Source organism: Vigna unguiculata, chromosome 6 (assembly GCF_004118075.2).
Source record: "Vigna unguiculata cultivar IT97K-499-35 chromosome 6, ASM411807v1, whole genome shotgun sequence".
Lineage (NCBI taxonomy): Eukaryota > Viridiplantae > Streptophyta > Magnoliopsida > Fabales > Fabaceae > Vigna > Vigna unguiculata.
This window is the reverse complement of record NC_040284.1, coordinates 25308666-25335756: the sequence shown is the minus strand read 5'-3', so window position 1 is coordinate 25335756 and position 27091 is coordinate 25308666. Positions and strand designations below refer to the sequence as shown.

The 27091-nt window shown below is 28.5% G+C and overlaps 3 protein-coding genes across 3 annotated transcripts; all 3 read left to right on the top strand.

The window, feature by feature from the left end:
- Nucleotides 1–8031: 8031 nt before the first annotated feature.
- LOC114188238 (transcription repressor MYB6-like) lies at nt 8032–9688 on the top strand. Its single transcript, XM_028076806.1, has 2 exons — nt 8032–8286; nt 8858–9688. Exons 1-2 carry the CDS (start codon nt 8154–8156, stop codon nt 9568–9570), a joined length of 846 nt encoding a protein of 281 aa, XP_027932607.1. The 5' UTR covers nt 8032–8153; the 3' UTR covers nt 9571–9688.
- Nucleotides 9689–16352: 6664 nt separating this feature from the next.
- On the top strand, nt 16353–16965 carry LOC114188553 (LOB domain-containing protein 1-like). The gene is made up of 2 exons (XM_028077126.1): nt 16353–16541; nt 16639–16965. The coding sequence occupies exons 1-2, from the start codon at nt 16353–16355 to the stop codon at nt 16963–16965; spliced, it is 516 nt and encodes a 171-aa protein (XP_027932927.1).
- Nucleotides 16966–23317: 6352 nt separating this feature from the next.
- On the top strand, nt 23318–26187 carry LOC114188237. The gene is made up of 3 exons (XM_028076805.1): nt 23318–23556; nt 24561–25321; nt 25469–26187. The coding sequence occupies exons 2-3, from the start codon at nt 24588–24590 to the stop codon at nt 25950–25952; spliced, it is 1218 nt and encodes a 405-aa protein (XP_027932606.1). The 5' UTR covers nt 23318–23556; nt 24561–24587; the 3' UTR covers nt 25953–26187.
- Nucleotides 26188–27091: the final 904 nt, after the last annotated feature.

The following is a 27091-nucleotide window of genomic DNA, read 5'->3' as shown; positions in this document are numbered from 1 at the left end:
CAAAACATACGTCAAATATAAATTTCCAACTAAATCTAACTAAATGCACTTATAAATAAATTAGAGATGGGTAAGTATAATAATAAGAAAAGAAAAAACGAAATAGGAGGAAGAAGAAAAGAAAAAATAGTAGAAGATAGAGAGGAATAAACGACGAAGTTGAAAAAGGAGAGAAATAAGAAAAAAAAATTGATAATTACTTACGATCATATCTATCTGTATTTACTAATAGATAATTATCGACAAATTATTGTTGTCATTGTGATCGTTTCTAGATTAACCATGAATGCTTGGAGGATTTAGTTCTATTACTACAATTTCTTGAAGTTCCAAGAAATTATACACAACAATAGCATATTCTACTTTGGAAGCCTATATGCAACAAATAAGTGTGAAAAAAGTTTTAATACAAGGAGAATATAAGGTCCAATTTGGAAGTAATTATGACACAACTAACCTATATGCAACAAGTAACCATACATACCATAATAAACACGAAAACAAACATAGACATTTGCAGACATAAACATAAACACTTAGATAAACACATACACCACAATATATATATATATATATATATATATATATATATATATATTATTGATTAAAAAAAATATTATATAGATATTACATTTATAAATTAGAAAGTATATTATTTTGTAATCAATTTTAATTTCTCATTTATATAATATATTGGTTGAAATAAAAATTGTCAACTTAAATTTATATTATGAGTTGAACAACCTATATATAATAAGTTATGTGACTTCTATACCAACTTTAATACACAAACATACTTTTAAAAATAATTAAATAAAATTAGATTTATTTTCCAAATCAAGTTTGAAAGCTCAAATTAGCCCTAGCAAAAGAAACAATTTTTGTACACTATGATTAATAAAAAATATAAATATTTATGGGAAGAAGTATATATCCATGTTGGTGTTTAAAGCCGAGAATCCAAATTCGTTTAAACACGAGTTTCTCGAAAGAAAGATATCTATAAAAAGAGCATAATTTTCTAAAAATTAATAATTGAAGTGATTAATTAATTCAACCCATCTACCCAAAATGTCATAATTAATAAATAATAAAATTACCATGATACTTATTACGTAATACATGCGTTATGACGAGTTTTGTTAGCATAACACTTTCCACATCCTTTAAAAAACAAAAATATTTGGAGCCAGGATTTTGGATACTTAATTTAATTAAAATGCATGAACGTTAAGATTAAACTTACGAAAGAAAATAAAAAAGTACTTTTTAATGCGTGAATGGTGAAGACACTATATTGCCAATGAAGACCGTTTACGCAAAGCAGCTAGCTAAATAAAGAAAGTACAGAAATGTTGTAAAGAAAATATTAATATGGAAATGAAGTCTTTGCTTATTAAGAAAAAAACAGCATTTATATAAACTACACTAATTAATTGGTAAGATTAAAAATAGGAAGTTAAGTCTGTTTAACCCGTGATTTTTTTTTTATCAATAAAGAATAAATAAATTATAGATGAGTACTTAAGGGATGCTCTAATCCTTTTATAAAAAATACACAATTAGTTGAGAGAGATAAAGAAGTGTGATAACATGATCATACAAAATAGGATAAAATCACCGAAACAAACATAAACTATTGCAAAAAGGACAAACCTTTTTTATTAATCCACAAAACATTACCGGTTCAGAGACATATTTATAAAAGCGATCTCATATAAGAAAATTCATTTCATCCTTTGATCTTAATTGTGGTATATATTGTCAACATCTCCATTAATTCAATAACTTACTTCTTTCAGTTTTTCAATAAATGGGGGAAGGTTTTCAAAGTAGCCATGTGTACAAGCATGCATGTACCTATACACTTAATCAAAACTATGTGGTCATCGAAAAACATCTTGACTTCTTACAAAGGTTTGTACTTGAAACTAGTTTTTGTCAACTGTACCATGAACAAAGTTTCTTATGGAACTATAGTGTGGCTTCATTTTCATCACACGACAGTATTACGTGTGAAGCTTGTTTTACCCTTGTCTCTCATCTATTATGTGAAACCAAATCACAACTCACCACGATGCCTACTTCTTTGAAACACACTTCTAGGTTCTCTCTTTTCGAAATTTAACGTTGCACGTTTCAACGCTTCTATCCCGACATGTGTTCCCACGCACCTATATACACATCCCCTCACGTAAAATTCCTATTTTTTCCTTAAAAGCTTTCGCTGGGAAAATGCTTCAAATTTTCTATCTCATTACTTTATATTAATTTACGTAAGCATTTAGGATAATATTATGTAGTTCATCCTATTTTTCTATTACATCAAACAACTTTTTCAACAAAAATACAAATATTTCCGTTGCTTTTATTTTTTGACCACCAATGTTTTTTATTTTCAACAATTTTGTTAAATGAAGGAAAATACGCTCTCTCAATTCCACAAAACTGACTTATAAGATAAAGTTAACATTTCACTTATACAGTGGCAGAACTTGGACTAAAAATGTAGGGGAGCCAAATTAGATTTGTTATATATAATTTTTCTTTAGAAGAAAAACTCTTCATTTTTTCTCTTCATTTCCTCTCCTTAAAACAAACACACGTAATAGTAGAATTCAAAAAAATATTACTATCATTTGCTATTATATCGTGTTATTATATCATTATACCAAATCATGAATACCATTTTAGATAAGTCATTCGTATTTCATCAATTTGATTTTTGAGAACTTTAGAGATTTGTTTTTTATTGTCTTAAATTCTTGGTTTTTATTAAATTTCTCAAATTTAGTTAACGTAAATGCATTTTTTTCATCTTTATTAAAACCTTCCTCTTTGAAAAAAAAGAATCAATTTACTTTTTATCATAATATTTCTAATATAAATTTATCACCACTCGCCTATTTAGAAAAAATAAAAATTATATTCACAAATCACAATTATCACAATGCAAAATATAACAAAACTCATACTACTTTAATTAAATAAGCAATATTGTATAAATTCAAAACTTACAAAAAAATTACCATAGGTAGCGATACATAAATCATAATAAGATACTAACCTTGATCTGTGAGAGATCATGCAAGAATTTGTATTTATCTCTCTTCACACACTTTCATGATAATTTACATGGTAGAAAGATTTTATAATCAGAAAAAAAAAACTAATCTCTTTTATAAATTAATGTCTCCATTAAAAAAATTTATTTATCTTTTATTATAATTTTCCATAATATAATCTTAATATAAATAATATATAATATAATTTTAAAATATATATAAATATATAAAAAATTCAAAAAAAAATGGGGGAGCCGTGGCTCCCCTTGTCATTACCTAGTTCCGCCAATGCACTTATATATTATGAAATTGTCTTATCTCTAGTCGATGTAAAATTTCTAACAAGGCAGCACGGTTTCTCTTAAATATTATTATTTGCACTTGTTTTTTTTTTCTTTAATTATATATATATATATATATATATATATATATATATATATATATATATATATATATTTTGTGTTCATACGGATCCAGTACCCCACTAATTTTGATGCATTACTATTGCTTTTGTTATCTATCTTGACCTTATTGTCGTGTATTTATTCTCGTCACATGTTTGTTATCGTCAATTTTTATGCAAATATATGTATATATATTACATTGATGCACTAAATTTTTCTTGGGTTTAAGTGCATGTTATGTAGATCATTATATATTTTAATTATTTTTATTTATTTATAACAATATATAAAGAGAATTCTTTATTTTTTTTAAATTTTAGTTTTATTTTTTAAAATGTAATTATTTATTAAATTTTTAAAAATTAACCGTTATTTTTATAAATTTTTTATAAAATTGTCTATCTCTATTTTTTTTCCTATTTATCAATAGTTATTCTCTCATCTTTTCTGATATATTTCACTTCATTTTTAATAATTTTTTTTTTATATATTAACTTAATAACATTACAATATTATTACCTATTAATATAATATAACACATATCTAAAAAATCATACAACACAGACACTATCAGGTCTGTGTTTACATTAGTGATGATGATGTGAGTACGTCTTCTCACATTTTTTTTTTTTTTGCGTGGCTTATAGCTTTTTGCTAATTTTTATCTTGGATTATATTTTTAGACTTAACTTTTAGATATTATAATTGGTATTACATATTAAAGTTACGCATTAAATTTTAATTATCTGAAGCTTTTAGTTGAACCTCCAGCATGGTGTAATATAATAATACTGAGAATAACAAAGCAAGCAAAGGAGGTACGATAAATATATGAGGTCGAAGGAGAAACACATATGGAGAGTTGAAATTGAAAAAAGTTGGAGGAACAGAAGAAGGTGAATTAAAGAGAGTGAAGAAGATATACATGTTACAACTATGTCTTCAACTGTTATTTGTTAACTCGGTAGTTTCAAAACATTCACTAAAGAAAATCAAAAGCAAGGGACGAGATTTTCTAAATTAGGTTAAATATTAACAACAAATTTATTGAGAGTCAGTTAAGAGTGGTTTAATCGTCTACCAAAAGTCTTTAAAAATCATATAAAATCATAAATTCACATAGAAACTGCACATCCATAAATGTTAAACTTTAGATTTCTTAGACTAATCATTTTCATGATCTGACATTTATCGAATATTTTAAGCACCTGATGAAAACATAAGAAGATAGCTCAAATTCTATTCAAATAATTTCTATTTTTATTTTTTTAAAAGACTATCAATTAAAAAAATCGATTTTAAATCTCCTATTTTTTTATCAGTAAAAAATAATAAATTAAAAAGAGAAATGCTCTAACTCTTATACATAAGACTTAACCTTTATAATAGATACTGAAACTTGGTATGGCCAAACAGCAGAAAGTCTACAAGCAAAAAAAAACTCAGCACATAAGAAGATATCCTTGATAGTAGTCAAGTTAAATCTCCTATTAAAATATTATTTAGACAAAAAAAAAAGTTTAAACACGGTGTTAAATAAATATGAGATAAAATAACATAAAGAGAAATAAAAACAATTTTTATATTAGTTTTTATAAAGTTCCACTTGAATATGTCTTAGTTGTAAATATTTTTTTTTTTCTACAAACTTCTTCTAACTCAAACTTGGTAACATTTGACTTGTCTAACCAAGATATCATCAAAGTGTTTTTTTTAAGAAGTATTTTCCATTCTTTAACCAAAATCATACAAAATTTGTTCAAGTTAAGTAAACTAATTTTTTGTCATACAAATATTAAGCTTGTGATGATGGGAAAAAACATCATGAAAAACATCAATGTTTTTATTCCTGCTCCAAAATAAATAAATAAAAAATCATAATTGTTGTTTAATGACAATAAAAGAATAATATTATGTGGAATATTTTATATCACATAGAGAATTCATACCCTTTTACCTTAAGGACAATCACACTCTTTAAAAGAAGAATGTAATCCAAACTTTACAACATTCTACTATAAAAGTATAAGAAAAGTCAAATAGAAATTTAAATTATTTTTAATTTAGGATATCTGAAACCATGAACTTAAAGTCTATTATGTAACCATTATCACTCACTCGTTGTTTATCCTAGATAATATGTGACTTTCCATAATGTATTATTTTTATCACTCAACATTACCATTATATTAGAGCTAAGATATAAAAAGAAAATAAAGATTCTTAAGCTTAAAAAAATTATTTCCATATACAATATTTCCCAGGTATTTATAGGAATTTTTCAAAAGTAATTGTTCCCCTATTTTGTTGTTTTTTTGTTTTACTTATTCGTGTTTGTTGATTTTGAATTTGAGGTACTTCTTTATTCCAAAATTTCACCTTTAGTTGATTTAGATGATTAAACATTATTTGGACAAGTTTTTATCAGTACTTTCAAGAAAGAAAGAAAAAACTGAAAATAGTTTCTTTATAAATTAACATATAATTGTTCTGAATTTTTGTTTTAGTTTGTACACAAACCAATTTAGTTTATAAAAAATAAATATTTTGTTTTTATTTTGTAAGTGCTTTCGAAAAAAAAAATCTTTTAAACAGACTTATGGTCTTTAAACTAATTGAGATTTTTGAAATAGGTTTCTAATAAGGTCTCTAAACTAAACAAATAGGCTCATGGGATTATTCTTTGGTCTCTTGAAATGGCTACAACTTACGATAATTTTAAAGATCGTAAAAGTTCAATTGAAAATTAGGAATAATTTACAAGACGCGGGGCCCAATTAAAGATTGTTAGGTACCTGTAACTAGTTTATGGATTTATTTAATGATTTAACCATTTAGTTATCAGTTATTTTTCTTAATTTAATTTTAATTATAGATTTTTATTAATTGTTTTTAATGCTAGAATTTGATTCATTGTTGTTTTGTTATTGGTGATGGACTTTTTTTTTACGCTGAAGCTTTAGGCTTTATACTTGCCATGAGATCGAATCCTTATACTCATTCTTAGCAACTAATTAATATTGTATTAACCTGTTACAAGGGGAAAGAAGACACAACCAATTCAACGTAGCCAGAAAATAAAACGATTATTCAAAGTCATTATTAGATGCTTTGATATGTTTGCAGCTGTTACTGCTTAATTAAATAACAAATCTTCATTCCTTTGCAATGGCAACAAATCCAGATTTGATTTCTTTATTCCATCAATGACTAATTCCATTCTACTTTGGTACAGTACCCAGTAAAAAGAAAAGAACAAAATGGAATTTTTCCAAGTGTCTTTTTTAAATATTATTCGTGAATTCACTACAATGGAGTCAGCAAACAAATGGACTCCCTCCAACTATGTTAAATATTATTATATATATACAACTGAGTCAAACAGGGGAACTATAACTACAACTTTTTGTGTTTGTATATTTATTTAATTTTGTTCAGAATTGTTATAAATACTAGCCATATTTTTTAATATATTGTTACTTGTGAAAAAATAACCTCATCCCCAAAAAAAATGTAAAGACGTCAAAATGGAATAAAAATAGAAACAAACAAACAAAGGGATTACTCCACATAAATGAAGTTGTACAACATTAATTAATATTAATACGTCAATACTATATGTTCTGAAATTTCGACGAATTCCTTTAACCGACAAGCAAGTGTGAAAATATGTTCTGAAATTAAAATCCAACAGCAATTGATAATGCTACTTACGTAAAAAATAAAAATAAAAAGAATTTTGACATAATTTACCGACAGTTTTTTATAAGGGGAAACAAACACAGTGTGGATCTCTGGTCAATCCAAAAGTCAACAATATCGCATGAATTCAATTCATGCACACGTCGACGCATACAGTTCTAACTTTTATATATGTGGAAGTGATAAATTTTAGTGTAAGAGCTTATAAAAAGTAGTGCACAAGGGTTTAATTATTTAAAAAAAAAGATTGATTTTTGTAGTATGTTGAAATATTTAAAAAATAGGGTTAGGGCAAAATAGTTGAAGCCATTGGACGGCCATAATAATCTCTTAATAGAAGAAGTTTACGAGACATATTTTTGACTTACAATGTCTTCCATCGACATGTCCAATAGGTTCACGTCAAGTCCCAAGAATATAAATGCATGTAAAAGCAATAAGAGAAAAGCATGCGGTAGAAAGACAGATAGAAGAAAGGTCGTTGAGTTTCGTGCACGGATCTATATTTACAAATTAATTAATTAGAATAGCATTACTCTATTTATACAGATCACAACCTTCCAAATAAAACGCATAGCCATTTTGCGGTAAAAGTATTTAATTAAGCAATGGTTTTATTAAAAGCATATACATATATATAATCTTAATATTTTTAAACTATGTAACTTGTGAAAGAGAATTATGAACAAATCTGAGGTGAGAAATAGGATAAGAGAAGGGGTTAATGCTGGTTGGCTTTCAAGTTTCAATTAAATAATGAATTTAAAATTCAACAACCATGTATCAGATTTGTCGTGGTCCATGGAATAAAACAAATATATTATTTTAAAAGAGAAGAAACGTGGTATTTAAAAGGAGGGTATGGTGTTGAGAAGCTGAGAAGCTATGCTATGCTTCCTCGTTACGAGGTAGAGAACCTTCTGGATCTCTCTCCATCCACCACTTCAAGGTGACTCTGGTTTCTTTTGTTTCTGTGAAGAAGATGGGTAGAGCTCCTTGTTGCTCCAAAGTAGGGTTGCACAGAGGTCCATGGACTCCACGAGAAGATGCATTGCTCACTAAGTATATTCAAGCTCATGGAGAAGGCCAGTGGAGATCACTGCCAAAAAGAGCTGGTATATATACATAATCTTGCTTCATCTTCATCTTCATCTTCCATGTCAATGTTCTTCATTCATCTTCTTCTGCTTCTGCTTCTCCCTTTTTAATATATTAATCTGAAATCAACATCTTCCTGTTTCTTCTTTTCCTTACTCTCCTATCTTTATTATTATTACTTTTCTTGTCCTTGTTATCATCGTCAAACTTTCGTTATATAATATGTTCCTGATGAGTATGTTAAATGGCATCTTTCGTTCTCTGTTACACCATTACATCTGATTGTCCTTATTCTATTAAATTTTTTTAATCGCGTTATTTTTACAAATAAGGTTAATAAAATTTATCTCATGTATTTTTCCGTTTTTAAACATGGGTATAGTGGGGACAACGTGATAGCTGTCAAAAATTATATTTTCTCGGTAACATATTAACTCGAGTTGTCCCCCACCTTCAATCATCTGAGTTAATTAAGTGAGTTTGATTTTAATTACCACAAATATGAAGATGGTAATTAAGTGTACGATAGACACAGCGTGTTTTAGTTTTGTTTTTGAGTTAGATAATGATGGTTGGTGGTTGATGCAGGTCTTCTGAGATGCGGAAAAAGTTGCAGACTGAGATGGATGAACTATCTGAGACCAGACATAAAGAGAGGAAACATAACCCCAGAAGAAGACGATCTCATAATTAGAATGCATTCACTTTTAGGAAATCGATGGTCCCTCATTGCTGGAAGATTACCAGGACGAACAGATAATGAGATAAAGAATTACTGGAATACCCATCTTAGCAAGAAGCTGAGAAATCAAGGAACTGATCCTAAGACGCACCACAGGTTAACCGTACCACCAGAGAAGAAGAAGGGCAAGAAGAAGAACAAGCAAAAGCACGAGAATAAGAAAGCGACCTCGGAGAAAACCTTAGTTTATCTACCAAAAGCCGTGAGGGTTAAGGCTCTGTCGTGTGTGCCTCGGACGGAGAGCACCTTCACCCTGGATTCGAATTCAGGTAGTGCATCGACGAGCCAGGAGAAAGTTCAGAGCCCAGAAGAGGAAGCAAGAGAGGTAAACATGGTTTGGGGTGTAGGAAACGAAGGAGACAATGGTGGGGTTGGGATTTTCTTCGGCGAAGACCATGACCTAGTCAACACTTCCTCTTACGTGGAATGTCATTCCGATGATGTTCACACTGATCATGGTACGCTACAAAAGCTCTACGAAGAGTACTTGCAGCTCTTGAAGGATGAAGAGAAACCTGCGGATGAATTAGATTCTTTTGCCCAATCTTTATTGGTGTAGATGTAGAAATAATGGTAAAATATATGGTTGGAAGTTATAAAATAAAGTTTGCTCTAGCAAGCATGTGAGCATTGTATTATTTATTCCTTCATCAGCGTTGATTAATTAATCCCGATAACTTTCTGAGTTATTAATTAACACTTATCAAAATTATTATCTTAATTATAGAGTAGTAGTTTCTAATCTATTGATGGAATTAATAATTAGAGGCTTTTTTGAATGACCCGTGAACATTGGTTTGGTCACTCGTATATATATACAATGTTATAAAACTGTTTCTCACACAATTTTATGAAGTTAATTAACTGATGTGATGATTAAGTAGAAGATTTGATAATGATTCCCATTTCTGAGCAATGATTGAGCATAGATTAACCTATTGGCTCTCAATTCCACAATTTTAGTTTTGATTTTCAGTTAAATTATGTTTATATAGATATTATGAAGATGATTAGATGAGGAATCAAAACTTTTTCCCTTTACAGCGAGTGTGTGAGTGAGGAACATAATTGCCCATTTAGTTAATAGGTGATTGTATGTGAGGAGTGCACATGGCTATTTTGGCTGTGCATGAGAGACTATAAGCTATGAAGGAGTTAGGTTCAATAATGTCATATTATAATTATAAATTGTGCACTATTAAACTAAGATATCTTACTATGTTAGAAAGTGAGATAAACTTCCAGCGAAGATGTTTGAAACTTAGCTTCTCACGTGCTTACCTTCTAGCTCCTCATCGCTACAATTTAGATTACACCATAATCAATCTTACGAGTGTGCATGTAAAAAGAAAACTAGTATCATGAAATTCGAAAATACTTAAAGTAGTAGGTTTAACTTTAACGATTGATAAATATCTGTGAAGTTTTGAGTTCCCGAGAAGGAAAAGTACAGACTTATTGTATTACACAATTTGTGTAAAATACAGCGTAAATAATATTCAAACATAAGAAAATGAAAAAAAAATGTTTATTAAACTTAATAATCGTACTTAATAATTTATGAGAATTGTCACATTGGAAAAAAAATGGAGATATAGCATAATACTAAAATCACCCTAATCTCTTGAAAACATAATACAAGAGTCACAATGACTATATATATTAAATTTATAATATTGAATAGAAACTCCTCTTCTAAAGTTGTTGTATCTGTTTTAAAGTTCATATGAACTTCGACGCATATAAGAAAAGAAACGTGCAACTAGTTCGTCTATAAAATAGAAAACTACATTTATATATTATAAATTAAAGCAACTCCCAATCTTGAATGATGATTATCAATTATTGAGATTTGTTATTGTAAAACCCATGGAAGAGATCCAGTTATTAGTGACAAGCATGGAGTTTCTGTTGTAATACAAATCAAGGTATCTTAAATATCCTTATTGTATATAAACTATTTAACAATATTTAAGTTTTTTGTCAATTTAAATAGTAAAGTATAGTAGCATAAAAAAAGGAGATTGTAAAAATTATGTTGTTCTAATAATTACTCTGAATATTCTTTTCTTCTATTTTCAACTTAATGACAACACCTTTGCCTAAAGTCGCCGAAATTTATGCAAGAGGAAGTGATGTGTTTAATGGATGCGTGTGAGAGAAGCTGAGTGAAATAGTAATCAGTGTGTATCATTCCTGGAAAAACACTTGTGTCACTGATATGAATATCATTTTTTTTTTCGATTAAGATCTGCGAATATTAAAATGGCTTACGGAAGCATCAATAATACACCCTAACAATTTTCTTGTTGGATTTAATTATCGCCTCTATACAAATATTATTATTTTTTTTGTTAAAAAAGGACAAATTTAGAAATAAATGAATTGATGTAATAACTAATTATCATATGATCTTACATTTTCTCTCTCTAATTTTAGTATAATTGATCTTGAAAGTGTTGATGCGAAATTATTGCTTTGTCTATATTGTAATAAAAAAAAAATACTCGCAATTTATAATACAAGTTAATTAAAATTTGGTAAAATTAAATAACTACATTAAGATAATCTTAAATCTATCTAAAATTAATAAAATTAAGATAAAAAACACGTTTGAACGATATGATTCATTAATTGTAAATGCATATGACAACTAATATTATACTTTTTTAATTTAAAACGTATATACTGGTATGTTTTGTGAACTAAGCAGTCCAAACATAACTATAAGTAGGTAATGAACTTATGTTAATTTATAGAGGATGAAGCCCCCCTTCTCCAACCAAATACTATTTATTAAGATTTTAAAAGCAGAACGCAATCAAATATGAGTTATATAAATAGATGGACAATTTACCATAAATAAGGTTACTGAAAGAGGTGAGATGTCTCTAACAATTTGACAAATAAGTATGATACAGCCATTAAAAATTAATATTTATATTATTTTTAGCTCAATTTTTAATTCGTTTGATATTAAATTTCAATTTTCCAATATGAGTTTTAGATTTTAGATTAGATTTCGTAATTCCACACTACAATGTCAAAGATTGAATATGTAACGTTGCATTTAGAAGTCACGAATTTTTGGTGCCGAAATGGATGAGCAGCCAATACATTTAGACCAGTGCTTCGAAAATCAAATGTATTTGCTATAAATATATGCAGATGACATCTTCACGAGATAACAGTGTTCAAGATTTCTTTGCTGTGGATTGGACAGAATAGATTATAGGTTTTTTTTCATCACCATAGAGTCATAAAAATGGTTTGTTTAGGGGTGAAAGTACTGATATAACTACATTGTCAATTTTGGCACCCCTACACAAATTTAATAATGGCGTAGTTGGTGGTGTGGCCGTGATGATTATTTTTTTCTTTTGGGACGATTTGGTCATTAGCGAGGGAAGTTTTTTTCTTATTGATAGTGTAATCTTGGATAAGTTGAGTTTTGACTGAATGATACTGCATACTTCTATATTCTTCATGATTCTTCTACTCTTTCCTATGACAAGTTCTTGAGACAGTGGAGATTTTATGGGGAAGACAAGTTCTTGTGCTGTCACAACCTATAATCCTTAATAGATACGCTAATTGGTTTGAATTAAATTTGGTTGCTGTTGTCCTGTTGCAAAATCTTTTGCTGCTGGATATATGAATAACATAAAGACCATTATTTTTGTTTGACGGGTTGATGAATTTATTGTTTGGGAGGGAATGATTAAATTTCTGTTTTTGGGGAGACAGTTTCATAGCAAACAACAGAAACATGCAAAGAGAAGGAGTTAGAGTGAGTATTATAAAGCGGCAAACGAATGTTCTTTGTTATTGAATTCAAAGGGTATCCTAATATTCCTTTCACATGTGCACTTTCCCATCTAAATTCTCCAATATCTGTTTACACTTTGAAATTCTTCTACAAACCCCTTTAACCTTCGCCATTTTCCCATCCCTGCCAAACCAACTTCATCTGAATATCATTAGACTCAATTTCCCGCATAGCACAATGAATTCTTACACAATACACTCATTTTGCACTTTTACACCTTCATCACTCCCTTCAAATTACTTTCCTTCTTTTTTTCAAGAAAAAAAAAAAATATATATATATATATATATATATATATATATATATTGATAGTGACGAAATTGGTAAAAAAAATTCAGGAGTATCAAATTAATTTTTTTTATTTATAAATTATTATATTTAATTAAATAAAAAAAACCTTTCCATTTCTTTTACTTAAACCATTTTTACGTAATGATTCATCTAAACACTTCTCAATTTTTAATCTTTTTAATTCATTGATTTCTCACAACAAGAATATTCTAATTTTTATTCCAATTCAAGATTATTCAACTATTTCATTACGTGCAGTGAAATTTGTAATGCAGTCCAATATAAAATCCATAACAATTTACAAATTTTACCATATATAGTGAAAAATACAAAATTCTTAAAGTTCATAATGTAGGGTTATATTAATTTAGGAAAAATATAATTAGAATTAATGTCAATTTCATAAAAGAATCTCAACAAACATAAGTGGGATTCATACTGATTTGGAAAAAACTTAATTTCAAAGAAACATTATAATAAGAGAATCATAAATCATAATAGAAAGACACCAAGAAAGTATGATACTAGAAAGAAAGAAATACAAAGAGATAAATCTTGATTTATACAATAAATTATCCCAAGTTTTTTCGGGGCAGTTCCCAATACGGGAAGCTACCTGATTAGCAATTAGGAATAATGTAGATAGAAGAATGGTATTAGAACTGCGTGTGAGAGAATACTGCTATCTTCTTGGTTGCCAAAAGACTGAATGCATGCAAAAGAAAAAAAAAATCTAATGTCTTATTTCTCTATATTAAAACTGATTAATGAATATTAGTTTTATATCCTTATCGGTAGATACCAAGACCTCTCAACAGGTTACTGAACAGTCAAAGTTCATCACAGTCACATATTGTTTACACTGAACAATTCAATCCATCACCGATCGTTCATTAGAAATCCAATATATACCATGGCGGATCTTGACCAACATTGTTGGGAGAGCCAAAATAATACATCCAAAATTTATACATTTAATTATTGGCATTAATACCGTAAAAATGAATATATAACTTAGTATAACAATAAGCTACATCATTAGCGGGGAATCAAACCACACTTAAAATCCAAAAGAAAAATCGATGATAATCAAACCACACTTAAAATCCAATTATAAAATACACAGAGTACAATCCATTTTCTTCTATGTTCATAAAATAAAAAATTAATATACAATAGACTCATTAAATAAATTATTAAACTAATATTTCACTATCAAGTGAGACAAAAGATAATTACCTTCTTCTTTATTTCTTCAAGAATAGAAGAGAACAACTAAGATATGAGAACAAAAATAATAGATCTTTTTCTCTTGAGAAACAAAAGAAAATAGACATATAATGGAACCACAATTAAAATCTGATTATAAAAAACACATAGTACAATACTTTTTCTTCTATGTTCATAACATAAAAAAATAATATAAAAGAGGTTCATTAAATAAATTATTAAACTAATATTTCACCATCAAGTGAGATGAAAGAATTACCTTCTTCTTTACTTCCTCGAGAATGGAAGAGAACAAAGGAGAAATAAGAGCAAAAATAAAATATTTTTTTCTTTCCAGATACAAAAGAAAACGAAAACAGGTAAGAATGAAAGTTGAGAACAATTTGTGAGAAACTCAAACTATAATAAAAAAATAATAAAAATATCTTGATAAATCTTTTTATTCTTTATTATGTATGGTTTTATATTTTATTATTTATTACCATTAATTATTATTTTTATAAAAGAAAAGAATATTTTATTTAATATTTATAATAAAAAAATCAAAATACATATCATAAAAAAATTCTAAATTTGGGGGGTCATGGCCCTCCTCTGCTACCATTATCCTCTGCCACTGAATATATAATTATTTATAAATTAATAACAATTGTACAATATAATTGATATTAACAAATAATATAATTTATTAATTAATATTAATTCACAATAATAACAAAATAGAGAATAATAATTTTATATAGTAAAAATATATAAAATACAATATCATATTCCTCTTGTGTGTAAGTGTCACATTGGAAGATAGGATTATACGACAAAAACTTTTATAGGAATGAAACATTTCCTCCTCCATTTGAATAAGAAACAAGGTTTTCCCTACTTATGCGCATTATCACATCCATTTCATATGAATGGTCTTTGTACATACAAATACTAAACTCACCCAACATGTTCTTAAAAGCCTTATAAAATATTGAAAAGTAAGGAAAAGACCAGAGAGCACCGAATTTATGAGAACATCCAGACCACGGAAAATATTTACTCTTTTACAAATTCATGATCTTTGCCCTTTCAAATATCCCGAAAGTTTTACAGGTTTTGTTATAGGGTATGTGTTGGTTTGTTGCATATGATAGACATTCTTTTTTCTTTTCTTTTCTTTTTTTACAAAAAGAAGAAAATTAGACAGGTTTTGCGCACTGTGTGCACATTTTATATACACACACACGTAACTTCACAGTTAAAGATCTAGCATGACTGGCCCCTAGCTTGCGAGCACCGACAAGAAGGGTTTTGAAGATTTTGTTTCGTTTATATTTTGCAGTTGCGGTCCACTGCAGTCAAAGTTTGGCTGTGATGATTTCATAAAACGCTACCTGTCAACCAAAGCTAGCTAACGCTTTTGTTTTTTCTTTTCAATTTTCAAGGACAGAAACCACTGAAAGAAATTAATATGTTATATCGCAATGTGCATGGTAAGACATTTTACACTTCCTACTTTGAATTCACCCCTATACATTTGACGTATGCTATGTATGTCCAAAATTCAAAAGACATGCCATATATATTTTATATATTTTTTCAACATTTCTTTAGGGTAAAACAATGAAGTTTATTATACAAAACATTTAAACTTCTGACGGTGTTCTGATTTTTAGCTCCTTCCAATGTAGTTGGAGTTTGGCGTAGCCACGTGGGAATTTGTATTGCTTGGTCTTATTTCCATTTGTGTTAGGTCCCCTGTCCCAACAGTGAGATGTACAAAAGTCACAGAATGTTTTCAAGTTCTTGTTTTTATGTATATACTTTTACGTTTACCGTCATTCAAAATCTGTCTTTTGTGGCCGCCTCTGCATCTTCCTCGCACTTAACCTTTGAAAAGGTAGCACATACACAAGCAAGAACTTCTCTGCTTTTCCTATTATAACAACTTCATCTTCTACATATATAACCTTGATTATACTGAGTTATGACACTAATAATATTTCTTCATGGCACCTTTCCATGCTGATGAGGCAAAGACGAGTATGCAACTTCAACCTTGCGCAGCTTGCAGAATGTTACGCCGCAGATGTGAGAGTAAGTGCGTACTCGCTCCGTATTTCCCAACCGATGAAGTTGAGAATTTTGCTCTAGTGCATAGAGTGTTCGGTGCTAAAAACGTTGTCAAAATTATTCAGGTGAGATATATATAATGATGCATCCATTTTGTTCGTAGCAAAAGGTTTATCTAATTAGTTTCTTTAACTAAAATATGCGTATTGTTTGTTGTTGTAGAGGGTTGAGGAAGCAAAGAGAGGTGATGCAGTTAAATCCATGGTGTACGAGGCCATAGCAAGGGTTAGAGATCCAGTTTATGGGAGTGCTGGAGTTATTTATGAGTTACAGAAGATGATCGAGGAACTGAAGGCACAGTTGGATTCGATAAAAACACGGATCTCAGAGATTAGAGAAGAAAAGGAGCGATTGTTGAGCATTGGTAACAGTTACGATCCTTTATCTGACATCAATGTCCCTATGTTTGATTCTGCTATGGCCTCGGATCCGTTTGAATTTCATGTGGAAGGTGGCTGGCTATACAGCAATATCTCAACACCCTCCTAGAACATTATATATACCTCTGCTCAGTAATATTGTACACCTATGTGCTCATATTTTAACAATTTTACTTTCTTTTCTAAACGATGATCACTAATTAATGAATATTAGCAAAAGACATGCTTTAAAAAAACTTTTCTGTGCATACTTCATACACAGATTTAGAATAAAGATCTAGAGAGTTATAATATAAAAATTATACAAATTACATTATGTATAAATTCAAAATCCTTTCCATTTTTTGTTCTCTCTTCAAATTTATCTGAATCAACTCCGAAATTACAAAGACAGAATACATTGTAATCAAAATTGGCAATGTCCACTGGATAATGTGAAATAAACTCAGCAGAACGGCAATTTTGTTTTTTGAAAAAAAATATTATTTACGATTACTTTAGTGTAAAAGTTATACTAAGTATTTTTTTTATTTCATGTAAGAAATTATACCAATAACTACATTATTAAACTCAAAATCTATATATAAAGCAAAACAGAAAATATTTATTCATATTAATTCTAACTTTCAAATATTATACAGATATATTTGACTTAAACTTAGTAGAAAGATAAATCTTTAATTTTTTAAATTAATGGACTTGTAGATATGGGTTTTCTCAAATGAAAAATATTACTCAAATGTGTTCCCATCTAGGCAGAGGTATTCAGGACACAGCGTTTATATATATATATATATATATATATATATATATATATATATATATATATATATATATATATATATATATATATATATATATATATATATATATTCTCGTGACATGAAATTTCTCTACCATTGTTATAACTTATAAATAATGTTATTTTGTTTAAGTTTTGTATTAATATTTTTATTATTTAATTCAAATCCCAACTTTTGAGCGTATTAAATACTTAAAAATAACTACTTTTCCATTCTGAGCTATTCAAAATTTGGACCAAATGAAAAAATTAAAATATCTCATTTTTCCTTAAATTAACTTTAATTTAATATTTATTAACTAACCAAACTAATTGTGTAAGAACTTTTTAATTTTAATTCAAATTGGAAAAGGATTTAGTTAAAATAAAATATAAAAGAGATAAGTCGTAAATATATAAATGCAAAGAAGTAAAATAATTTATCCTAATTTTAGTTCCTGACCAATACAAATGTTAATTTCGCAACAGACAGCAATATCAACAAAAATATATAGAAAGAGGCAATGGCATTTTGAGTCCCCCATTTCACAGAGTTACAAAATAAAACCCATAACCCTAACCCACCCAACATTTTGTTTGCTATACCGACACAGTTGAGGAAATAAAGACAGGGTTCTGAATTTCTAATATATGACAAATAATAATAATAATGGTTGACGTATATAGGAGATACGTTATCTAATAAATGCAAGGAGGAAAAGAACTTGCATAGACATAGGTGAATGAAACTTTTCTTTATTTGGTTAAAGTTTCGTACAAATGAATCTTTTTGGTACGAGTCTAGAAAAAAAAAACAAAGGGTTAAATATTTTGTATTTTTTTTAATTTAGAATTTTTTTATTTAGACATAAAATTAGAATTTCTTATCGTTTTAAATTTTAATATATTTTTTATTTTAAATTTTAAAAATATGAATATAGCTATTTTAATATAATGATATTAAATTTATTTTACATATGTCAAATAATGTTTCAGATTTATATTTAAATTAAAATGTATTAAACGGTTTAAATAATTTAAACATCAATCTAACACATTATACACGTTAAAATAATTTAAAGACCATCTCTATTTAAATTTTAAATTTAAAAATTAAATTATCAAAATTTCAAAATTTAGAATCACTACAAGAAAATGTCTTATAACTAAAAGTTGTTAGTCTGACCAATTTAGATATCAATTTACAAAATTAAAATTTATTAATTAGTATAGTTACTAATATAAATAACAAATTATAATTGGTCACTAAATTTGTCACTAATTAATTAGAGACCAATTTAGTAACTAGTTATGTTGATAGCCAAAACTTAGGTAACTAATTTTTAGTGACCAATTTTCTTTGGTAACCAAAACTATGGTAGCTAATTTTAAAAACCAATTTAGTGACCAATTATAATTTTTTATTCATAATATAAATTATTTTAGTAACCAATCATTTTTTTACTTTGTAAATTTGTATCTAAATTAATAATTATAGTAACTAATAGTTTTTTATCACTAAAATTAGTTACTAATGAAGCATTTTCTTGTAGTGAATATAAACAAATTCTAATTTCACATTAAAATTTAAAGATTTAAAAACATATTTAACTTTAAAATAAATATGATAATTCAATAACTCATATTTACACTATAAGTTCTTAATAATTTTTACTATGCTACTTATTTTTATGATTTTTTTAGCATTTATCTTAGTATATGAATTTTATAAAAGTCTTAGTTTTAATTATTTTTAGTTTACGCATTAGATCTTTAAGACTTAAAAGAATTCTTATAACTCGAAATCTTATTTAATACTGGAAATTTAAATTTTATATTACATCAACATCAAGAGTGTTTATAAAATTTATATATTTTAAATGTCCTTGTATTTTAAAGCTAAGCAAATGTTTTTTATTTGAATGACTTAAGGTGATGGATTAAGTAGAGTCGTTATACATATTGGTCCGGTTAAGTTGATGGATTATTAAAAAAGTTTGTATAGTGTTGGATAAAAGAACTGTTTTGACGTGTTTTAAAAAATTAAACCTAAATTCATTTAAACTATAGGTAGAAAATATTTTTCTTCAAAATAACCTACTATGACTTTTTTATCTTGATATTGTAAATTAATTTTGTAGTTTTAATGATATAATAATTTATTGTAGAAAACTATTATAGAATTTTAAGATTCATGATTCTCACATATTTATGTATATAACCATTTAATGAGATATTCAATAAGAATATGTTCTTCAATCATATTCTTCAATATTTATTTTTAAATCTCATTTTTTTCGATCTATCTCTTTTTTTTGTCTTTCTTTTTATTCTCACACTCTTTTTCTTTGATGGCTTACTGTAAAAGAAGCTTATGACTATAGACAAAACCCTAATAACCTTTTACAAGATAACGTCCATCAAGTTGGGGGGTTGAACTTGATCTTTATTTCATTGTATTTTGACTTTTTATAATAACTAATAGACCATTATATTTTATTAAATAACATTTGGGCCTATCATACTATTTCAAATGAGTCATATAATAAAAATAGTTCGTCATTTAATTCTACCACAACTTATTTTCCAAGTTTTTTTGGGCTAGTCCATTGGCCTGAGCAATGACGAAACTTGGATAAAAATTGTAATGGTGTCAAATTAAAATTTTTTATATATAAATTATTATTTTTTAAATAAATAAATAAACTTTTCATTTCTTCTACTTAAATTATTTTCTCACATCGATCGGATGTATTTTTCAATTTCTAATATTTTTCCTTTCTATTCCAATTTAAGACTATTCAAATAATTTATTATGAATAACAAAATTTGTAATGCAACTCAAATACATTCATAAAATTTTTACAACTTTAAACTGAAAATACAAAATCCCTAAATTTCATAATTTATAATTATACTAATATGAGGAAAACTATAATCAAGGTTCATGCCAATTTCATAAAAGAATTCCTAAAATCTTGATTAGGGTTCATACTAATTTGGAGAAAACTTAAGTTGAAAATAACATTGTAAGAGGAATAAGAGAATCATAAATTTAAGATACACATAAATCATAATACAATATTAATCTTGATTGATGAGATATATTGTGATAATATATTCATCAATCTATGTGTTCTTCAATCTCTTCCCTCGATTATTTTTTTATCTATCTTTTTACTTTCATACTTCATTGATGACTTACTGAGAAAAAATCTTATGTACAAAAATAAAATCCTATTCCTTTTTATTAACGAGCATCCATCAAATTAATTTTTATTTTATTTTTTAAACAATAAAAATACATAAATAAATAATATATATATATAAACAAAATGATAAAAAAATTTCAAAACTTAATAAATAAATAAATATATATATATATATATAAAATATAATATAATATAATAGTATATAATGTATATATAATATAATTAAAGACTTTTTGAAATTTTGTATAATATAATATATATATATATATATATATATATATATAATTAAATACATGTAAAAAATAAAATTGAAGATTTTTGGGGAAATCATGACTCCCCTTAGTCATAACCATGTTCCGCCGATGGGATAAGACTATTTTTACAAATTCAGCTTTCAATTATTTAGGTTTTTAATTTTTTTGCTAATATATCGTGTAACGTTATTTGTTTATGATAATAATATTTGAATAAATTTATACATTTCTTTTCCTCTTTGTGTAACTTTTGTGTATTAATCTTAATTAATTATATTCATGCTTCTATTTGTTCATTTGATTGTGAAATGTGAGCTTACTGATGTATATGTTGTTTGTTTTATCAAATATAATTTTTTTTTTTTGGTTTTAACATCCAATATTATAATTGGAGGATTTTAATGTATAATATCTTATGTATTGAAAATACGTAGTTTAACATTGTTTAATTGTTGGGATAAAATTTTAACTTATTATTATTAATTACAAAAAGTAACTTATGATATTCTAATCTAAGAAGTATATAAGGTCAATTCACAATATATAAGTGAGTGTAATCATCATCTTACAAGTCGGTTTTGTGACATTGAACTAGACTTAAAGTCTATTTCTAACATGGTATTAGAACCAAATTAGAGTTTATCTTAGCGAAATTTCTTTGATATTTTGTTTCACCTACTATCGGACAACTAACGGATAATCCAATAATTTCTAGTCCCACGTACGAGATGAATATACCTCGATGTGAGGGAATGTGTTGGAAGTTCCACATCGACTGGAGATAAGACCAATTCAAAAATATTTTATTCGTCTAGTATGGATTGTGTTGATTAGGGGAATTTAATTTAGTTGGATGTTCTGCCACCCACTAAAACTTTGGTGGTTCTTTAGAAGTCGTTGTATGATCATTTACCTAAAAAAGAGAAGTGGTTTTATATTTTATGTGTTATTTGTATAAGAATAATTTTGAATTTGCCTCTCATTTGTTCTTTCCTTGTATATAGTTGTGGGAATGGTTGAATGGACTTTATAAATATTTATCGTTTCTCTCTTTATATTTGATTGTTCAATTTATAAAGTCTCATTGTAATCTTTTATTTTGAGTGATTAAAGTATATGTCATTATTATTATTATTACATATATATGAATGATTTAGAGAATGAGAAATCACAATACACTTCAGGTTTCAATTATTTTTACTTTTGAGTGAGAATAAGTTAATTAACCTCAAAGTACTTATTTAATTATTTTTATAATCATAATTTGTGAAGTGTAATTTTTATTATAAATTTTGTTATTCTCATACTTTGTATTTTTTTTTTGTATTTTATTTTAATGAAATATCAGCATATATGAAAGTTGATAACAATGCTTAACCTAAATTATATGAAAGGTGACCGTGTATATTCTTGTTCACCTACTACAATGTGTAGTGCCGAATCTTTCCATCGTTCCCTCCCAAGAAAAAAAAACAAACAATAACATGGATCGCAGTTATGCTCATTACTCGTTGAATAGAGTATTCAATTTCTTCCGCACTCTTTCCGTCATTGTTATTTACTACTATTAATTCTCCACTCCACCATAAAATAAAACTTCTAAGCTCACGCAAGCACATTGTTTTATAAACCCACCCAATTAATGCAATTCTTCTCATAATGCCCCGTCACCTCAATCAACAATAATTAATTCTTACTCCATACTTTCTAAATCAATAACCATGCATATTTACCAATAATTTCATTCAATGATTTTAAATTAAAAGATCTTACAAATAATAACTACAAAAATTATAAAAACCAATTGAAGGGCTTGGATAAAAAGTTGTTACTGATCAAATTTCATACCTACACCGCAAAAGTCAGCATTTATAACTTCTTTACCAAATTAATTAATATTTAATTCCAAGGACAGGCCGAAATCGTGTTTGGCATATACCTACACGATTGGGATTTTCCTATGCCATTCTGCACCTTCATAATAAATAAGAAAAGAAAAAGAAAAGTGAAAGCTCACTCTTGTGATCTAAGAAAGATAAGAGTGCTTACTTAATTCTTATCATATGATGGCCCGCTGGAGAGGTAATCAGCCTTTGATTTTGGCGCTTACTGCCACGTGTCACTATCAGAGCGTACACAAAAACCTCTGTAGATTGATTTCCTGTGGGCCACCATTGCCAAACGCACACACCAACCATTTGACAAAGACTGCGTAAGTAGTAAGAGATAATGCCGAAAACGGCGTCGCTGTGGTCCTAAACCGGGGTTGTTGTCGTGTCCATGACGGAGCAGAAAAAGGGTGTGTGAGAAAACCGACAGCATAGAGTAGTGGAATGATAACGAAAACGAAAAAACAAACAGCGTCATCTCCTTCTTCTTGTTCACTCTCTCATTCGTTGGATCCATCCATCCCTTCATTCACCTTCATCCGTGATCTGCCGGTTTCTTCCTTGGTTCGTTCACTCAATCCTTCTCTCTTTTCTCCGTTTTCGTCTCAATTTTTTCATATGTTTGAATATTTTGTGTGATTAGTCCCGGGATATGGTCGGTGTGCTTATTTTGGTGGCTCGAATTTGTGGTGTCTGTGTTCGTTTTCTGCAATTGCTTCAGATTTCGTTTAGGTGTTGACTGATTCATATGCTTGTTATGAATATGGTTGGGTTTGCCCATTTGTATCTGTTTTGGTAAGTTTTTTTAACTTGAAGCCTTGGAGAGACACTTCCGCGCAAGAGGGTTTTCAGTTTCTGTATTATTTCTTCCCCGCCCTTTTGAACTATTTATATGATTTGGTGAGTGCATGTGCAAAACCCAAAACTCTGTAACGGGTTTTGGGAACTTTGAGGTTGTGGCGTCCCTCTTTTATGCAGGGTTGCGGCGACCATCCTTTTCCAGGCTTTTTAGCCATTTGCATCACAGGTTTGGTGATTTAGATACACATACACTGAAAGCATGTTCTATCAATAATTTCTGGCTACTGTGGCATTATTTGAGTTTTGTTATTGTTTTCCCTTTGGGGATAGAGTAAAAGAAATCGAATACGAGAACTATTTGATGAAAATTAACAAAACCTTATTCATTAATAGCATGTGCCACAACATAGCCTTAGTTACAATCAGGGACAAATGCAGAAACAAGTTAGGGAAGGAGTCAGTAATGAACAAACTTTAGCATATATAATTATATTTAAGTTTATATGTTTTTATTTTTTATAAAATTACGGTATACATATACAATTCTTTAACAACAAAATTGAGAGGGTGGGGTTGCTTACCAAACCTTGGAACTCATACGCTTTGAGCATGTTGCTAAAACATCGTAGAGTGTTTTTGGACTTCAGAGTTCGGGCTTCTAATCTACCATTATACGAATTCCTTCTTGCATTTTTTTTTCTTTTGTGTAAATGTGGTATGAGTGTAGATTTTTTAATTTAACTACTTGTAATTCTATTTTTGTTCAGAAAGTATGAAGAAAGAATAGATAAACGATGGCAGGAGCAGAAGCGAGGGCTCTGTGGCAAAGAACTGCAAATCGTTGCTTTGTCCAAGAAGATGCGAAGAGAGCTCCCAAGTTGGCTTGTTGCCAATCTTCATGTGCAACATCAAAATTGGTTGATATGGAGCTTGACAGTACAGCAGATGAATCTGATCATACTACAGTTAACGTGACGCAATTTAACAGGAAATCATCAGTTTCTAATTTATCATCAGACTCTAGGTGGTGGTTGCATTTGCAACCTAATTATGGGTGTCAAAAGGGTCTAACATATGAACAGTTAAATGCATTAGATGAAGAGGTCGAAACTTTGATAGCTAGTGATGTAAGTAAGAATTCTCAAGAATTTCAGGAATTAATGAATGTGATGGCAAAACATGAGATAGTGGACGTTGAATGTGTTGGCTGCTCAGAATCCTCCATGAAAAGTAATGAATTTTCATTGGAATCAGATTATTCTTGGATTGAAAGTGATACAGCCGAACCATGGTGGCGGACTACAGATAGGGATGAATTAGCTTCATTTGTTTCGCATAAATCACTCAACCACATTGAAAATTGTGATCTTCCCCCACAACAAAAGAAGCATCTTAGAGGATACCCATGTGCACGCATGAACAATTGCAAAACAAGGACGGGAAATTTAGATTCAGCATTGATGCATAAGAACCAGTGGCCTTCTGCCCGTGAAGGGCTTTTATATTTTGCTTCTGATAAATGTTCAAGGTATTTGCTGTTAATTTCATTTTACTGCATAATGATATATTCTACCATAGATTTTATTCTGCCAGTACTTTATTTTTCTTTTATTCATGCACAATTTGTTCTTTTTATTTGCATAATATATGTTTGGCCCTGCATCATTGTTTGCAGTGATACCCCCAAGCATGAGGATGTCAAAAGGAGTGAACATATTTTCGATGAAAATCCCAGCAAAGCTCAACTAATGGAAGCATTGTGTCACTCTCAAACACGTGCAAGGGAAGCAGAGGAAGCAGCAAAAAAGGCATACGCAGAGAAAGAGCATATTGTTACTCTCATTTTTAAACAGGCCTCACAACTTTTTGCCTATAAGCAATGGTTACAACTGTTGCAGCTGGAAACACTTTACAGTCAGATTAAGAACAAGGATCAGCCAATCTCTACTCTCTTTCCAGTGGCTCTTCCATGGATGTCCTATGAAGGTAGAATCTCACGAAAGAGGAAACAAAAAATATCCAATCCCAAACAAGAAAGGCAAGTCAATGCAAAGTGTGATATTACAACATATGTTGTTGCCTTTGCTTTAGGATTGAGTCTTGTAGGAGCTGGCTTGCTTTTAGGATGGACAATGGGTTGGATGTTGCCTCGTTCATAGTTCTGTAAGATTTGATCGCAGCCCTGCTTGTCATATAAATTGATGAACAAAGGGAACTTGGTTAAGAGGGAATGTGGCTACAATCATTTTACCGGATATGTATGTAATGTTGTAGATTTGTTGATGCTTCTTCTATTGTAAATTCTAAGTTGTGCTTTGGTATTGGATCTGTTGTGTTGATGAGATAATGTACATAAATCTTTGTGTAGATAATGTGAAAGAGCTTTTTTCTTTAGATACCTCCCTCCACGGGAAGTAGATTCTTTATTATGCTATTTTGTAGCTACTAACTGCCAAAATCTTTATTTGAGTGACTAGCTAACCTTATAAAAATGTTGGGGATGACTCTTTGTGAGGAGAAAGGTTAACATCTTTCGTAGTAGTTGAATTTGTTGTACTCTGTATCCAATCTTTTAAATTTATAAGACTATATCTTGGTTTTATGCATTTGTTCTTATTTTCTCGGATCCTACCTGTATTAAACTAACTTATTCTGACCAAGTCTAGTCAATGGACGGCTCCAACCAGTGGCGGATCTTGGCTAATAAGTTTGGGGGAGCCAAAATAATATACTCAAAATTTATATTTTTAATTATTTCCACTAATAAAATAAAAATTAATACATAATTTAGTACAACTGTACTTAGAAAATAAATCACACATATCTAGAGTATTGTTATTTCAAATTCTTGAACTATCAATAATTAAATCAAAACTAAAATTTTCAGCTATTTTTTTTTCAACTTAAATATGAAAATCTTTCCAAAGAATTAATACGAAAATTTTCACCTTTAATTTGTTGAACATTAAGAAAAGAATCATTTAGTTGAACGATATGATCATTAGTATTATGTTTCAGAATTTGTAAAGAAGTTGAATTTGTCTTATTTTTATCTACACAAATAGTTTCCCTTTTATGACTTTCAAAAATGAATCTATTATTTTAGTTTTCATCACAATCTAATCAAAAATTGAGAGTTCCTAACAAAGAATGTATGATAATCAAGCAACAATTAAAAACCGTTATAAAACAACACATAATACATTAACTATTAAAAAATATGTTAACTATTAAACAAATATTTCAGAATCAAGTGAGACAGGAGAATTACCTTTTTTTTTCAATAATGAAAGAGAAC

Coding starts and splice junctions, on each gene's coding strand:
- LOC114188237 (XM_028076805.1), top strand. CDS start 24,588: ATGGCAGGAGCAGAAGCGAGGGCTCTGTGGCAAAGAACTGCAAATCGT. Junction 25,322..25,468: donor GCTTCTGATAAATGTTCAAG/GTATTTGCTGTT, acceptor CATTGTTTGCAG/TGATACCCCCAAGCATGAGG.
- LOC114188553 (XM_028077126.1), top strand. CDS start 16,353: ATGGCACCTTTCCATGCTGATGAGGCAAAGACGAGTATGCAACTTCAA. Junction 16,542..16,638: donor ACGTTGTCAAAATTATTCAG/GTGAGATATATA, acceptor TTGTTGTTGTAG/AGGGTTGAGGAAGCAAAGAG.
- LOC114188238 (XM_028076806.1), top strand. CDS start 8,154: ATGGGTAGAGCTCCTTGTTGCTCCAAAGTAGGGTTGCACAGAGGTCCA. Junction 8,287..8,857: donor ATCACTGCCAAAAAGAGCTG/GTATATATACAT, acceptor TGGTTGATGCAG/GTCTTCTGAGATGCGGAAAA.